Genomic DNA, 17,552 nt, shown 5'->3' with positions numbered 1-17,552 from the left:
CCCAGGATGCCTTGTTCGGTTATGGTAATGTACTCCAGTTCAGCTTCCCCGGTGTTTGTTAGCCACACGCCTGTACTTAAGCTCAAGATGTCACAGGCTTGGGGTCATTTGCCTCTGTAAACCTTCACAAGTCATAGCAATAAACAGCTTTCTGTGGAACTCTATGCAAGGACCCTTCTCAACTCCTTGCCGTCAGCTTAATATTACCGAAGCCATCCCTGCGTCTGTGCGTTCATGCGTGTGAGCCACACAACCAAAAGGGACTAAGTAATACTGTACTATTACTCTTCTTCACAGGCCACTTGAAGTTAAACTTCATCCACTGGCTAGCAGCTGTACAGAGATGTGTTTAAAACTTGAGAAGCCAGAAGAGCTAGACTATGAAAGCACGTGTTCTTAGACATGTTTTTAATAAAAAAGGAATGCATGTGTACAAGTGAAAATTTCCATGATAGAAACGTTCTGCTGAGTTTGCATTAACTTCAGGAGACCTAAGGCAGGGTGAAGAGTCAGTCTCCTGACCTTGGCCAGAAGCCCAGCATGACCTCTCAGATGTGGTGAATACCATTCAACAGTCTCATTCACACAGCTTTCCTCACTTGAATGCTGGAAGAGTAATTCTTCTGCAGACTAAGCAAGGTAGTAAGGGAAAAATTAGGCTGGCTGGAGGTTGGAGGAAGACTCAACACTGGGTAAAGAAGAGATGGAGGCTCCTGCTGACAACTGGTTCAGTCCTCAAGCTTGAGTCTTAGCTTTTTTGCAGGCTGGCACTGCGGCTTCTTCCTCCTCAACCTTGCGAGGCTTCTTCACTGTGTACACCACACCACAGGCACTCTTTCGAGTTTCTGGAATATACAAGCAGAAGCTGCAGTACCAGTACCTCAAATACCCAAATAAAACACATTTAAGGCATACTCAATTCAGGTGTCCATGCCCCAAGCACAGCTGGACATGTTGAGCCAGTCAGTCAGCACACACAGCAGGGAAGAAACCTGCATGGGCAGGAGCTCGGGATTCACTGCATTACAGAGCAGAGAAACTGCAGGGGGGAAGTACAATGGTGGGTGTAGAGTTATAGCAAACCAAGGAAAACCGAGGTCTGCAGGGCCTGGGGAGCTGCAGAGACACAAAACCATAGGAAACCAGGCTTAGTCAGTTCAATCATCACAGAGGGACACATTCTTGAAGCACTGTCAAAAGCATTTCTGAGCCAAACTTACTGTTCTTAAAAAAATACTAAAAAATGCATTCACATACCCCAGGATTCTTAGACTATATGGGCACAGCTGTATTGGCAGAGGATCCCCTACACACCAAGGAAGGGACCTGATGGTATTCAAGCATTTTATTTACTGAACCCTCAACATTATTATAAAATACTGGTGTGTGACGTTACCCAAATCCTCACATTTGTCAAATAACCCACTTGGAGCCCAATCCACTTTTGTAATTACCAGCAGGAAGCTTCTGTGCAAAATTTGAGTTAGAAGAGATTCCCTACAAATACTCTATTAGCAAAGAGGCTCTGCAAGAAGCTTGCCAAAATATACTGACTTATTCTGGGCTAGTATCCTCTCTGGGACAAGGGAAATGACACCTGCTATTTAATTTCACAGATAAGATAGATGACAGGCTTGAGAAATCCCACATAAATTTGACAATTCCTTCAACACACTCTGTATCTCTATGTAGATGAGTAGCAGGCTGGAGAAAAGCCTGTTGATTTTGCCATGAGTTTGAAATTATCCACACTGAAGAGTGAGTCAGAAATAATCCACATACTAAAGCATCAAAAAGGGATATGACTAATGTTGCTTCTGCACACATACGGCAAAAAGGCAAATGCAAAACACACGCATACCCATTTCTTGAAATCAATCACTTAGTTTCTGTCAGTGTCACCAAGATCAGCATTCAAACCTTTCTGAAATGGGATAGTTTCACTACAAAGCACAGCAAGCAGGCCCCTATTTTGGCTAAACCATTTATGAATCATTAATGTGGTTGAGCGAGTCCTCCAGCACAGACAGCACCATTAGTTCAGCCACTGATTTGCCAACATGGCAATGAGGGAAAATAAAAACACCCTTGCCACGCAAGCTCCTCTTCATGCATTGGACAAAGAAGCTAAAACCCCAATGACTTGCTCTGTAAGGTCTCAGACCTTTTGAAGAATATGCATCAACAAGAGCTTAGTTCAACAAATGCACACGCTCCTTAGAGGAGCTTACAAGTGCTTACCTCCATGCAGCATGGTGGCTCTGCAGTTGGTGGACACAGCTGCCTTTGCTTCGCTTTCTGACAGGCCAAACAGCAAACCTCTGTCACTGCTGCTCAGGATCAAAACACATGGAAGCAACAAACAGAACAGGGAAGTCTCTCTGCATGATAGGTTTGCTTACTCTGCAAATAACTGGGAATTAGCGAAGCTGTAACTCAAAGTGACATTTTGCATAAGGTTACCCAGAGGCGGAGAAATGAGGCACCCAATTCTCCTGGCTGCAGTTCCCCAGCAGCCCTCCTGGAAAGCTCCTGGCAGCGTTGTGTCTTTCCAGACAAGAAGCTGTACTTTTGAAAATAAGAGACTGTCAACGCAGGAACATTTCAGATGTGCATAATCAAGCAAAAAAATTACCCCAAGAAAATTTCAGTTTTGGGGACATGGCACTGTCTGATACAAAAGCATTAAGCTGAAGTTTCCAGCCACCTTAGCAGGGATGACATCACATTAGCTATGTTAATTTGGGTTGAGCCTGACTGCTCATTTTAAGAGGGAAGAAAATGTTGTGCATAAAATCCTTCCAGGCCACACAGCCTCCCACACAGTTCTCATGACTCAAAGCATGCTCCTTCACTTTGAGGGACAGGCCAGATATGTGCTTCTGGGGTGGGAGAGTAATAAAAATGCATCTGAACTCCTAAAAGGAGGGAAGAAAAGACACTCTCCTTTGTTTCTAGAACACAACCTCTTATTTAACGTTACATGGGTACCTAAGGATTGGAAAATTCAGAACAGAAGTAGTTACTGCTCAGATGGAAACTTCTAATTTTACATAAATACAGTTTTATAGCTTCTGCTACCAAAAATGTGGCACTTTGGAGATACTAAGTAATAATTTCTTGTTTGGTTCACAGTGTCCATAGATTTTTATAGGTTTTATTTATTTCTCCATTTATACCCACCCAACATTAATGCGTATCATAACAAAACATTCCTGTAGCTGAACACAAACATCATTATTTACAGTGACTGCTCATGCCACCTCATGACCAAGATCTGCTGCCCCTTCCACACACAGAGCTCTGATTCAGTGAATTGGTCACCAACAAGTACCACTGTATAAAGTTCAAGAACTGTAAAGGATGAAAAGAATTTCAAAACCACTTTAAAGTTTCAAATGTTACTACTAACTGCTGCCTTTGACTTTGGAAAAGGATACAGATTAGCCACATCGTAAGGACCTCGGAGTTCTAGAGGCTAAAACAAAACAAAGAAGTTTGGATATGTGAGTGCCCTTGCTTGCAGGCTGACAGTGTGAGCTGGCAGGGCAAGGCTATCAGACAGGCAAGATTAAATGCTATGTAATAGCAAGCTACTGAAGGTACTAGGAAATCAAGCAAATACCACTATTTTGGCAAACAGTCTCTCTGTCTGGGAGAAAACTGTCATGGAAAATGCATTTTTTTGCAGCAGCAAAAAAATCCCCCAAAAACCAACAAAACAAACCAACCAACCAAAAAAATCCCCAAACCCACAATACAATTCTTTGGTAATGGCAATCATATTTAAACTTACAAATTTTATATGTTTAATGTGTAATTAAAGCTGTATTTTCAGCCACAGATAAATCTTCAAATTGTTCTGACTTAAAAAAAAAATCTGGGACTTACCCTTTCAGCTGCACTAGATATAACTATGTTCTGGAAAACAAAAGAAAACAAACATTCATCTGTCAGACAGCATCAATAAATGAAAAAAAAAAATTAGCAAGAAGCAAAGGCTTCATGAGCACTAGCTAAGTTCAGGCTCAGGGCCCACTTCAACATCAGAGCATCTGATGCCCTCAGATGAAGTGAGCTCTATTCAGGGTGGGCATCTTAATTTGGGGACACAACTAAACTCAGTTATTGCCCTGTCCCCTACACAAAGAGGGGCACAGGCACAAGCCCTCCCTTGTAATTACAAACCTCTCACAGCCAGACAGGAGACGAGTAAGTACAGCACCTTTTAGAGGGATAGGCTAAGCAGTCTAAGTGTCAAGAGTGATGGTATTAAGCAAGCACCTATTAGCCTGTATCTCTCATAGACGACTTCAAAGTGCCCTTAAGGGTAAAGAAAAAATGCAAAGCTGCAGGCACTGTGTTAAGAAGTGTCCCCTTTATTTACAACAGCTGAAAGAGGCCCAATACAAACAACTCACCCTGAGCTGTAACAGAAACAGATTTAGGAGTCCAGAACCCCCCAGAAGGAGCTTACAGATGGTGCCTTGAGACAGTTTGGTGCTCCCAAATTTTCAGCCTATACTGTTGCAGTATAACTCAATGCTAAGCAATTCACATTGGCCTTGATCATACTCACACTGCTTCCGGAAATGTATCTACACCTAGGCAGTGGCTGCCTCTTTGCACCACACACTCACTTCCCTCAACACTGGCACCCTTGTGAAAATCACCAGGCAAAGAAATCCTTCTCCCTTCTCTCACAAAAGCTTTCTGCAGAACATGTATGTGACTACACAGGGGCTGGCAGATCCCACAGCTCAGCTGCCAGAACTCTTCTGATGTTAAGCTTCCAAGGATGCTCACCTAGGGGAAGCCTGTTTTGCACAGCTGGTAACTCTGCAGCAGCAAAATCTCCTTGCACCTTTTAAGATACTGAATAAAAGGCTTTCGGAATTCTTGCTTGAGTGGGTGAGAATGAGAATTGTGCTGAGGCAGAGACAGACTTTCCCTCTCTGACATCAGTACCACCAACACATCACGCCATCTCTGGTTTCAAGGTGGGGCTTTAGATCCCTTCCCCACTCTGCTTGGCTTCTCCTGCCACCTCCCCAGCACAAAGAGCTGGGCAGGCACTGGAAGAAAATGCCCTGTATGCACCTGGAACTCAGCAGCTGTAAGACCTACATGAAAATGAGTGCATGTTCACACTATGCCCAAGGTTTCCTTGCGTGCTGAGGAAGAGAGGATGACTCTGATGAGGACAGATGACTCTGCCTTACCATAAGGAAAGCCAGAAGCAGAAGCAATATATACATCAAAGTGACTTAACAGCACACATCCAGATGGAGCCTAAGACATTTTTTTTTTCTGAATAGTTCACCTTTAAAACGACTACACTATGGATCCCAAAGGTGCTTTTGAGCCTCAGTGGTGCTTACTGCAAGAGTTTGCTGGGAAAATTCAAGTCTCCTGCTCCAAACTGTAGAAACTAATGCCTGTTGCCCGGGCTCAGAGAAGCTCCCAGAGCAGCTGCATGAGACATCTCAAACCAGCACGGAATTGTGGATCACATCTGCGCATTGGAGATATGCTCTGCCTGATTCAAAGGCAACTGGTTTCCATTAGGGGACGGGTAAGATGGAGGAAGGAGACAAGAGCAGACAAGAAAAGCACTCCTGGCAAGCGAAGGAGAGGCAGGCAAAGGCAAATCCAAGAGAAGAGCTAAAGGGAAAAACTCAAAGGCAAAACACTGTCTCCCCAGGTAAAGCAGACAGCAGCTGTTCAGTACACTGCTCCGGGCAGCCTCCAACTCAGTTACCAAAACACGGGAGGTGAGGGACTGTGGCTATACACACCTTCTGTCTGGCAAGGCAGGTGAGTCTCTCCTTCATTCCCTGCACACTTTAATGTTTTAAAGACACTGCTCAATGCCAGCCCTGAGAACACCAGTAAATTTCTGGAAGTTTCTCTGCCCTGCTATAACAGAGGAATAAAAGGATCCAAAAGCTACTACAGGTTCAGCAACTACACGTTACAGAAGGTAAGAGTTGCATGCCAGGTGCCAATGGAAGCAGCCTACGGACCAGCCATCCCATGTCTCATTTAAACAAGGGCCTTTACCTCACTGATGGAGGCAAACTCTCAGTAAGGGCTAATAACCATCTCTGCTGGTCCACAACCTACTCAGTCTGGAGGCAAAGAACAAAGACAAGCTAGCAATCCTCTTCCAGTGCCTAACAACAACTTGTCATATGCAGCTCCAGCTGATTTACCTTCCAGGCACAGATGAAACACTAGACTGACAGACGCAGAATGAAAGGGCACCGTGCACAGACTGAGCGCCTGAATGTCTCACTTGCCCTGTGACAACCAACTCAATTGGTGCTCTCCAGTTCATCAAAAACCATGTGAGAAGCACATCTTGAACTGCACAGATGAAAGGGGAGCAGCATCGAAAAGGGTATCTCAGAGGAATGGGGTTCTAGTGTGTATAGAAGTCATGTCCAAGTCAGTACTTCATGTCATTAACTGCCAGAGCTGGGCTTCTCAGGAAAGGCTGTGCAAATATTTCTTCTGTAGCACCAAGGAAATTTATCTGTTTGACCCACCCTGCTGTCCTACAAAATCTGCCATGCTTGAGGAGAACTGAGCTAATGATGGATCTACTTTTAATTTGCCTTCCAAGCTCTATATCCCACTTCAGATTTTCCAAATCCAGCTACCATTCGGATCCAGTTTCTCTGGACAAGCCACATGTGGCAGAGGCCATTTACAATGCAGAAGGGGGAGCTACAATTTCTGTTAACTTTGATATGTATTAGGATATGACCCCCTATTAAAAAGCATGGCCTGAGAGGACACAGCATAACAGACAGCTTAACCTGGTAGCCTGGGAGGAGGTAAGTTATGAAAGCAATGGGTTACAGGCATTTCAAAGTTACTTCTTCCTTGGGTTTCAGTAGCACAGAAGAATGCAGTTCATCTGACTGCAGCCAAGCCTTGGCTGACAGCCAGCTAGCTGTTAGGTCTATTTTGGACACAGGGAATTTACTAACCATTTAGCAAAACAAGGCTTCTACATTTTTTTCCTTTCTGTTTTCTAGCCCCCATATTCAAAGTATAGAGTCAAAAAAGAGCTTTTGGCCTATCAGAAATATGAAAGGGAGGATTTTAAAGAAATACATGGATTTCAGTTCTAGTGCAAACCCTTAGATGTTTGGTACTTTATCCCCCCTCCATCCCCTCCCACCTTTGTTTTGGGAATTGCATACCATAAGAACACATGGATTGTTCTGGAAAAGGAATCTAATGGCTTGATATCTTAAGAAGAAAGCATGCACTGGTACAAGACTGGAAGTATCTGGAGCTAGAATGATTGTGTCCTTGTGTTAGTAGGCCAAGATTTAGTCACAGCTTCAGATGCCCCAGCATCACACTCATTTAAAATGGCTCAGTCTGTACAACTCCAGAAGTATTTGAACTGAATTAATTACCTTGTTTTCACTTTGAGAGCTTACCTTTCCTTTGCAGATCTGCATCAGGCTGATGGCATTTGAAATTGTGTATCTTCTCATTGTGGAGTCTTTGATGGCAGGCGTGTAAAGAAGTTCAAAGTAAATGCCTCGATCTATTGCCTTCACATGAAAGAGAGTGATCAAAAATCAAAAGGAGAGAAGCCTAACAATCTAACAACTGCTGTCTATTATTGATGTAGCTTATTCTCAGTTTAACTGTGTCATATATGAAAAAAAATAAAGCAGAACTGTTCCAGTAAGAGCACAGCATAGCATGAAAGAAGAGCAGGGGAAGGCTTCACTGTACACCAGATACATGTGCATAAATCTTCAGATGACAGATAAATGAGGTTTAACAAACAAATACCAGCCACTTATTTGTTGTAATTGGCTATCACTAATATATACATAGTATCACAGAGCCGAGGAGACAGATAACCACTGCTGGTTATCTGCTGCCTTGAAACTTTGAGGACTCTACTCCACTAGGCCCACACCCTGCTGTAAGAAAGATCACCACCTCCCTCAGTACCCATGTCTTGCAGATGAAGAATTTCTCCTTGCACAAAGCAGCAATGAGGACCCTTCTTCTGTCTCACAGCATACTCCGGTGTTTGTGACTATGTTAAATAACAGTGAGTCAAAGGAGAAGTTTCAAATAGTAATACTGATAATATTTTCAGCTGCTTTGACATCCTTTGCTATCTGTCAAAGTGCCTCACCAAAAGCCTAGTATTCTTGTTTTCGCAAACATAGAAAGGTTAAGCAACTTGCACACAGTGTGCTAGCGATAAAGACACAATGTAAAGCCAGGAATTCCTTGTTCCATGGCAATCCTACGTTTGCCTGAAATGACACTCTATGTTTACACAAATATTATTAAAATATGCTGCAATGGTAATACTGTAAGAGAGTCCAGTAACTGAATACAGCTGCAATTAATCCAGCTCCCACCCATGCATGACCTCTGCACGCAAGCACAACAGAAGCCACATAGGCATTGAATGTTTTACACAGAACTGGCCTGATATCTGCAAACAAGATCAGCCTTAATTTATCAAAGCCAAACAGGTGATGGCAATACACCAATTTCCAGTCAAGGTGATTTTTAACCTCATCCCTACCACTTCAGCTGCCTGCTACTCTGTCTGGCATCATAACAGCCAAAACTGACTGCGCCAGGGTGCACAAATCAGTCCAACAGACAGACTGCCTTGAAGGTGGGAGTGTGGAAGATGAATAGCAGCTTGCAAGGAAAATGTCTCCCAACACAGGGCTTTAAGATCCACATAGCTCCTTACCTGGGTCAGCTGCTGGAGTTTTAGCCAGCTAGGGTGCTTTCATACAACGTTTCATACAAAATTGTTATTCCAAGTGGAATGTTGAAATCCTCAATTTATAATAAAGTCCAATGTATTATTTTTATTCTGTCTCAGAATTAATTCTAGTTAATATTAAATTCTTATTCTAGGTCAAACTTTCTGAGAAAAGGAAGTAGGATTACTAGCCAATTCCAAATTTAAATTTTTAAGTACTAAGGACTACATCAGCCAAGAATATCCATCTGGAACAAACCTTTACATATATTCAGAGGAGAAAACAAGTTCCCCTAAGAGTATGTTCCGATTAAGTTTTCTGGCAAACTACCAACAGCAGGCAGAACTACATTTGATCCACACTGATAGCCATCTTGGGTCCCACAGCACATATTTAGCAATGCCACATTTGGTTCATTTACTAAGACATTATTTTGTCCAAGTATGGATTTAATACAGTTGTCTTTCAAGTAACCAGCACAACATCCTTCTCCTAAATTAACACTGCCATTCACATTTCCTGTCTTTTAAATCAAACGGCTGTTTATCTATTCTGACACAGCTGTACCATTTCTGGTTTGGGAAGCAGCTTAGTCAGCAATCACACCATATCTCCCTGCTTAGCAGTGTAGTGGCCTTAAGGCTCTCGTTTCATTCCTTGGGAACACCACTTCTGCCTTCTTAAGTGGGGGACAGGAGGAGAAAAAGAAAGAACATACATCACTGTGTATTAAATGCTGCTGTGGAGACCCTGAAGTGAAGGACATTTGAAACAACATTATATATTATGCAAGAAAATAAAAGAACCACTTGGATAGGAATGGTGGGAGGAAGGCTGTAGGGAATTTGACTCAAATTCTGTATTTAATGTCAGTCTAACAGCAAGAAAACAATTTAGATGTAAATTTACCATATTCACAGGGGGCCTTCGGAAGTAGAATGGCAGCTTTTCTGTTACATTTATGCAGACCAGATCCACATCTAGTGTTGTGCAAGCAATCTACAGCAAAGAAACAGGAACAGATTATTATATATGCCAAAAAATGCATAACCAACTTAGGGTGCACTAATAGTCTCCTTCATTTCTTAATGCAACAAATGTCTCTCCAGGGTGAGTTCAGTTTTAAAATTAAGAGGTACTATGCCTTGCAGATATGCCAATAGAACAGCAGGACTATAGATGCAGAGCTTGAGCATTTGAGATTTAAAACCCAAGTCTTCCCTTTCTTACAGAACTAATTTTCCAATAAAATAATGGCCAACCTCAAGGCAGTATTTACTTCTTTCTTTTATAATCTGACAGAGGACATGCAAAAGCAATGCTGGCTTTTGACAAAAGAACTAACAGGTAATAAAGGCCAACCCCAGTTTACAAAGGGAAGAGCCCAGGAACTGCCCCTTGTCCCATCATGCTCTGCTTCCAGTACAGCACCTGTTTGTTTTCAAGATTAATTACTTTGACCAGAAGCAAAGAAGAAAAGACTGAAAGAAAAGCAGGATGTTAGACAGTGACTGGTGGTGCCACACACCCAATACTGGAGACCAACCCCCAGAGTCTCAGTTTCCTGGCTGGGTGGAGAATGTGCAGCTCCTCCTGACAGCCATGCCTCTGGCAGAGTCTGGAGACAGCACTGAAGGCTACAGTTTCAGAATTTAGCTTTGAATTTACAGGTGTGTAAGAGATGGAGGGAATGAACAAGGGGCAGAGGCTCCTCACACTGACATACAGGGAAAATCAAGGTTACCTAAAAGGATGTCCTTGATTTACATTGATCTCATGCACACAAGGTAGGAATTATGTATGCCTCCCCTGCAAGGATGATTACACAGGGCCAGACTAATGTCTGTAAGCAGTGTTGTTACAAAGAAGATAAGATAGGCTGAAGAAGTTGAAAAGGCATTTTCTGTGTGTAGGGGAACACTCACCACTCAGAAACCTGCCAACAACTGCTCCAAATACACCTGGGCCAGGTGCCAACCATCCATCCTCCCAGCAGAACTAAAGCAGTGGGGGCTGTGAGGAGCCCCAGGGGTAGGGGCTGCTCTAACACAAGGCACTCTACTCCTTAGCAAGCTGGTCTTCTACCAGTTTGTTCACATGGAATTTGGAGGAGATGAGAGCAGAGGCCCAACTTTAGGAATGTTTCTTAGCTGTTGATAGCATTCTCTCCTAGACAAGAGAGCCACAGTACACATGGCAGGCAAACCAAGAGGTTTTTGAAGTTAAAATGTCTCTGCCAGGACATTTAGACTAAACTTTTTCTTCATGCCCTACCTTTATTCTCCATTAGGCAGGACACAGTTGGAATCCATGGCACAGAATTAGACTTGCATGTGGAAGTTCACCCTACAACAGCCAGTCTTCCTCCTTTGCTTACAGGAGGTACAAATTACTACACAGAAGTGATTTATCAGAACATGCACAGAAAAAATAGCTCTGAATCATGCCCTAGAAAATACATCAGTGAGGTCATAAAAAATTCAGGAAAAGATAATGCTGGAAATTAAGGAAAGCAAGAACAGACATCAGACACATGCAAGTTGCCCTATGTGATGAGAAATCGAGCCTTCCTAATCAGCTCCAGAAACACTGGAAAACTCTTCTCCATTTTGCAAATTAAGCACAGTGGGAGAGGGAGTGACTCAAAAGCCAGGATATATACAAGATTCCAGTGACATGACCATTTCAGAAAATACCACCAAAGAAAAACAGACTCATACTTCCCCATGAGGATTTCCTGCACTGTATGAAAAATTGGAGAGCAGATTTCTCCAAGAACTGTAATGCTCAGCCTAGCTTTGGCTCCCAGACAAGTCAGACACGCAGGCAAGTTAAGGTTACCCTGCCTGCTGAAAAGATCTGAAGTGCAACAACTTCATCCAGAAAATATCACGCAGCAGTTGCACAGCCCAGCACCCGCCTGGCAACACTGTGGGCAAGAGCCCCATCTACTGGGAAAGCCCAGCCAGCCATTAATAAATACATTTGCCACTGTTTGGATGCTCTGAAGCAAGCTTTGGCAAACATTTTAGGAATAAACACTGAAATTTGACTTTGCCCTACACCTTCAGACTTATATATGTAAGTTTTTTAGATACTGGTGATGTACTAATTGCTTACAAACAGCAGACAGAGCTAATTAATACCATTAAAACAATCAGAACTCTTAGAAAGCAAAATTTTTGAAAAGCAGCAGGTACAGACCCTATTACCTGCATGGAGTGGGCATTCCTGTTGCAGGCCAAAATAATATTTTTGGGAGACTTAAACAATGAACAAAAGCTGGCAAACATGGCTTCCTCATGCCCTTGAGGATATAAATTATTTGGAGAATTTAAGCACATCTTTCACTACATGTCACTGCCACACTCAGTCACAGAAGAGCTTCCCTGGCTTGTGACAAGAAGGCACAGACTAGTTTTGGGCCATGCTAAAATTAGAGGACATCTCCAATGGTCATGTAATTTTTTCAGAACAACATGAAAAATCTTGTTCTATGGAGAACAATACAAATGCCAAAGTGTTGGTGAGAAAGTGATGCTCTTAAGGTAATATTGTCACCAAAAGCCAATAGGAAGTTTATTTGTCATGTAAGACCCACTCTTGAAGGCTTTATCCTTAATAATGCAACATCCATGAGTTGTAAGAGTCAAACTGTATGTGCTGAAACCCCCTGCACAATGTCACTTGCACCGGACTCCCTGTGTGATACCTCTATGAAACTGACCCAGCTCTCCACAGAGTCAGACATTCTAAAATCTCTAAACAAAAGCCAACCATACAAACCTGCCCTGAATGTGAAAATGTAAGGATGAAGTCTTTCATCTCATGCAGTTTGCAAGAAACACGCTTGGGTTCCACCCCCAGTTCGAAGTGCTGCCAGCATGGAAGCAAAGGAGATAATCTCACTGACAATCCTGCTTCTTTCCCCACACCCTGTCTGTCCATCACCTGCCAGAGTGTCAGCTTAACCAGGCACTGTCTGCTCTGGCCTGCCCAGAGCACTGCCACCCGCTTTGCACTGGCACAACTCTCCGCGTGGCTGAGTGCTGAATCACACTGGGAAAGCGGATCTGCCTGAAAAATAACTTGGCAAAAACTCTGGTTACTGCTCAGCCAAAAGCAGGCTCCTCAAAGCAAACTGCCATGCAGCTAAGCAAGCAAGCAGCCTCAGCAGCAGGGCAGACAGGGACCTGCAGAAATGAGTGGCTGTTTATGCCAGTTTAAACACCACCACAGCTGGACATCCAACTGCAGCAGGAGTCATGACATGGCTGAAAATAAACAATAATAAACCTTAAGTGAGAGAACACCCTTTTCCCAAAAAACAACACAGCACACCCCTGCTGATTACCTAGTTTCAGGTGCTTGTTTAAACACTTGATAAACTAATTGAGCTCACTTGAGAAGTGAGATTTTATACTATTGCCAGAGATCAAAAGAAAAGTGGAGCGTGGCCCATGAAAATATTTTAAACCATCTGCCTCTGTCACATCCCTAAGAGTCCTAAAATCTTGCAAGGGAAATAAAATTCAGAAATTAGTTTCATTTAGCTGTAACTCTTATAATTAATGCTTGAATCCTGCTGAAAAATTCTTTAAAGTTCATGTTCTTCTATAGCCTCTTGCTTTGTACTTTACTTGGACAAGTCCTGAAAGAGGAGAGGAAATAACGTAGAAAAACAAAACAGAAGAAAACAATTTTAATGTGGCAAAACAGGTACTCTGCAGTACTAGAAAGTGGCTTTAACTTATTTTAAAAAAACAACCACCAGACTCACTTTTTAACTGAGAAGTTCCCTTTGAGGTAAATTCTTCAAAGAAACTCCCTTTTTTTTTGCTGTGCCTGTGCCTCCTTCACACTGCTTTAAACTGCACACCTGCTTGCTGCCTGCCAAGGCTAACAGAGATGGGACACTTCCACCTACTCACCCAATTCAGACTTAAGGTTATTATTTGTGAGCTTACAACAGGTCAGACATCACCATTTCGGGTTTGTAAGAAAAATTCTGACAAAAACATAACTTGCTTCAAGGTGCTCCACCTGATCAGAACATCGACATCAGCTGTTATCAAGTACTTGAGAAAATTTAAATAAGAATATGAAGGAAATGGAGGTGAACACCTATCAGGTAACTCACAGAACCACATTAGGTCCACTTTAAAATCCTCCCTAGCATTTCAGAGACCAGGAACAAAGAAGATCGCAAGCACATTTTAGGGAAGTTGTCAAGAGCTTGAGAAGTTAAAGCTCAAGACAGACATTTTCTATATGATGACAGTACACATATATCGGGGGGGAAAAAAAAGATGTTTTTTCTCCTCACTAGAGTACAAGGAACATAAAGGCAACCACAGTGCAGGGGCATACAAGTCCATTCATCAGGTAGATGAGGTAGATGTTTCAGACTTTAACCTGTCACCTCAGGGTCTTGCAGCCTCCTGCAAATCCTCCCAACCCCCCCTCCTCAGCCTATTAACTGACCAGACAGCCTATAATGCTTAATTAGGTCCATGAGGTCTTTATAAAATGGGAAATAAAATCAAAACAAAGCATGTACTTAGCACAAGGCACAACAAGTTACTGAATGAGCATTACCGATGAGATGATTGTACTTACATGGAACAGTTTCTCAGTTTTTGGAAATACTGCTATGATGTCATATAACCTTATATTTGCAGATGTTGATCTCTACAAAAGGAGCAAACAATTACTACCTCGAATTCTGGCAGATGTCAAAGCTATGCACAATGATTATAACCAAAACAATGAGAAGAAAAATCCTTTCTCCCTGTCAAGTACTAAAACAAAGCCAATAATCATCCAATTACACAGCAGGTTTCTACAGTGAAGTCACTCATTCTCGGTTTGAGGCTTGTCCCACCCATCTACCAGGACACTTACACCATTTGCTTCGAACTTGTAGCACTAAAACATAACCAGAGACAAGGCTTGCTCATGGTCTCCTAGTTTATGTGCAGAAGTCCAGAAACAGAGGACCAGAACTGTTGTTCCATACTGACAAATGATCAACAGAAGCCATATCCAGTCTTTTAAGTCTCCATCTCCTCATGACCACATTATTTGTTAAAGATGCAATCTGAACAATCACTGCTGAGTGCCCTATAAAATCCAGGTAGTTCTACCCGTAGAATTTCCAAAGTTTCATTCATTCAACTGAGAAAAGGAAATGAAAGTTAGAAAATTGATTGTTAAGTATACTTACCAAGAGATTACAGTGGGAAGGATCAGAAACAACAAGCGTTAACCGGGTCAAGACTTTAATTCTTTTACATGTCCCCTACAGAAAAAGGAATAAAAAACCATTTTTTTTAAAAAACCAAAGCAAAAATTTGTGGTAATTTCCACCCAGTCTGCTATAAAAAGAAAATGGTGTCATACTTATAGTCTTGCTATACTAATTTTCTAAAGTCTGTAGTGACCCTTCCCTAATTTATAGTATCTCTTTGATATTATACCTGTCCTTACAAAGAATATGTTTTCTCTGTGTTTCTCTGGGGAAGGATGAATAGAAAGGAAAAAGAAGAAATAAAGAAAAACAATCGTGCAGAAAAATTGGGTATGTTTCACTACTGCTGTGATTCCCCAGGCAGGACAGAACTGCAAGGAAAAGCAATTCTTGAATTAACCAATATCAGTGACCCATAACACAGTATTTGTATTTCTTTATATCCAAATTTTGCTCCATCGAAACCACAAAGTTATTTCCAAAACTTAAATTTCAAGAATTGTACTGTAATTATTCAACTACAAGCAGATTAAAAATTCACACAAAGCATTTTCTTTAATAATTTCTAAAATAACGAATAGAGCCTACCCTGATGCAAGTGTACTATTCTTTCAATGCTTGGTGTTTTAACCATGAAATAATGGACACATTTCTCTTTTTTGATTACCTCCTAATACATAAAATCACATATACAAACACACAAAGGTAAAAAAAGGTAACTCAGAATAACTATCTATCTATCTATCTAGACATATATATAACGTAACTAGACATACTTGTACAATAGGTAAAGATGGAAACAACTCTGAAGGAGATACTGGCTTGATGATTTCCTTAAAAGAGAACAGAATAAAGTTATTAAAAATGTCATGGGTGAGGTTTACAAGTAAACAAAAATTGTGTTCCAATCTTAAGAAGAAATTGACCAGGCTAACAAAACTATTTTTGTGGGACAGTACATGAACCATATTAAAAATTAATCCCAGGGCAGTTCTACTGAATTATAAAATGTACTTGTGTCTAGATGTGCATTCTGCAGCTAAAGCTATTTGGGAACATGCAATAAGGCAGTAGGTTTACTAAAGAAAACACAGCAAGAACAAATAACCCCAAGAAAAATTACCTGTTTCTTTTCTTTAAAATCGATGACATGATTAAGTGCAACTGCAGAATATCCCACTGAAAAACACACAGTAAGAATATTTTGTCCAGCAAACAAAAAGAAAACAAATCCAATGGGAAAACTGTAAAATACTCATTACTTAAGTGTCTTTAAATTAATAATCACCCGCATATTTAGATTTCACAATATTTTTTAAGAAGACTGATTCACCCAAAAACTGCTTTAAAAGAGAAAAAAAAAAAAATCTGTTTGGCTTTTAACACAGCCCAGGCCTGACAACTCTTACTCAGTGGCAAAGCTTTATGAACACGAATACTTGTGCTTGGGGTTCCCAAAGGTCTGGCCTAGTTTGGTCCTGTTTATGACTTTATTTATGGAAAACTGCTAAGTACATTCAGGATAGTTGTTAGAACTGCGGACAACGCAGAGCTGGGAGACATACTGCTATCAGAGAAGGCGAGGCCAGCATTCAAAACGATGCCAAGTAAACGGAGGCGAGGGTGCGTTTAAAGGGTTCTGAGGAAGATGATACGCTTGCCAGGGGCATTTAAACCACCCGCCCCAAACACTGGACAGGCAGCACGTGGCTGTACAACAGTTCTGCAGGAAACGACCCGGGCCGTGAGGAACTGCAGGAAGAAAAACTTGTCCATGTTGGGAAAAAGCCAACTGTTACGCTGGGATAAGGGGGCAGAGACAGAGCTGCAGGGCACACAGGAGCTTCCCCTGCGACCCAGTCCCGGGCAGACCCAGCCCGGGGCACTTGGCTTGCAGAAAGCCGCGGGCTGAGCGGGGAGAGCGGAGAGGCGCCGGGGGAAACGCGCCCGCCGGCGGGGCTGGTGGCGAGGGTCGGCCCGGGCGGAGGGAAGGGAAGGCTCATCCCGGGGAGTCCGGCTTGTGCCCGAGCCAGCCCGCAGGCTCCGGCTGTGCCTCCCGAGCCAGGGGAGCCGTCGCTCGCGTCCAGCCGCTCTCCTGGCCGGGGCCGGCCTGCCCTCCCCAGCTCAGCCCCACCGAGCCTCGGGCCGGCCCCGCCGCCCTCCCCGCTCGCAGGACTCACGGTGCGCCGCGGCCTCCAGCAGGCTCTGCAGGGACTTCTTGTCCAGCCCCTGCGGCAGGTTCAGGTCGGCGAAGCCGGCCATGCTCACGCCGCGGCGGGCGGGGCGGGCCCGGGCACGGCAGCGGCGCACGGCAGCGGCACCGCCCCCGCCCACCCGCCCGCGGCAGCCTGGGCCCTGTAGTCCCGCCTGTGCCGGGCCGGCGCCGCTCTCAGTCAGCACAGCGGCCACAGGCGGGGCGGCTGTTCCACATGGCCGCGGGCGCCTTGGCGGTGGCCGGGGGAAGCCTGTGGAGTGATTGCTCAGTCCTCAGGGGGGGCCCCTGAAGGTTCTGAGGCAACGCATCCCGG

The 17,552-nt window shown here is 43.2% G+C and overlaps 1 protein-coding gene across 1 annotated transcript; it reads right to left on the bottom strand.

The window, feature by feature from the left end:
* Nucleotides 1-391: 391 nt before the first annotated feature.
* RPP30 (ribonuclease P/MRP subunit p30) lies at nucleotides 392-17,303 on the bottom strand. The gene is made up of 11 exons (XM_082285703.1): nucleotides 17,205-17,303; nucleotides 16,148-16,203; nucleotides 15,801-15,857; nucleotides 15,001-15,075; nucleotides 14,394-14,465; nucleotides 9,684-9,773; nucleotides 7,461-7,577; nucleotides 3,892-3,921; nucleotides 3,441-3,478; nucleotides 2,242-2,321; nucleotides 392-845 (listed from the first exon to the last, which is right to left on the bottom strand). The coding sequence occupies exons 1-11, from the start codon at nucleotides 17,284-17,286 to the stop codon at nucleotides 736-738; spliced, it is 807 nt and encodes a 268-aa protein (XP_082141829.1). The 5' UTR covers nucleotides 17,287-17,303; the 3' UTR covers nucleotides 392-735.
* Nucleotides 17,304-17,552: the final 249 nt, after the last annotated feature.

The sequence above is a fragment of the Coloeus monedula genome (assembly GCF_965178545.1).
Source record: "Coloeus monedula genome assembly, chromosome: 8".
In the NCBI taxonomy this organism is placed as follows: Eukaryota; Metazoa; Chordata; class Aves; order Passeriformes; family Corvidae; genus Coloeus; species Coloeus monedula.
This window is presented reverse-complemented; position numbering and strand designations above follow the sequence as displayed.

Excerpts from the sequence above, each read along its gene's own strand:
- RPP30 (XM_082285703.1), bottom strand. The coding sequence starts at position 17,286 with ATGGCCGGCTTCGCCGACCTGAACCTGCCGCAGGGGCTGGACAAGAAG. Across the intron at positions 14,466-15,000 it reads CTTCCCACTGTAATCTCTTG|AGATCAACATCTGCAAATAT; the intron begins GTAAGTATACTT and ends CTCCTTTTGTAG. Across the intron at positions 2,322-3,440 it reads CCTTACGATGTGGCTAATCT|AGGTTTGCTGTTTGGCCTGT; the intron begins GTATCCTTTTCC and ends CAGCAGTGACAG.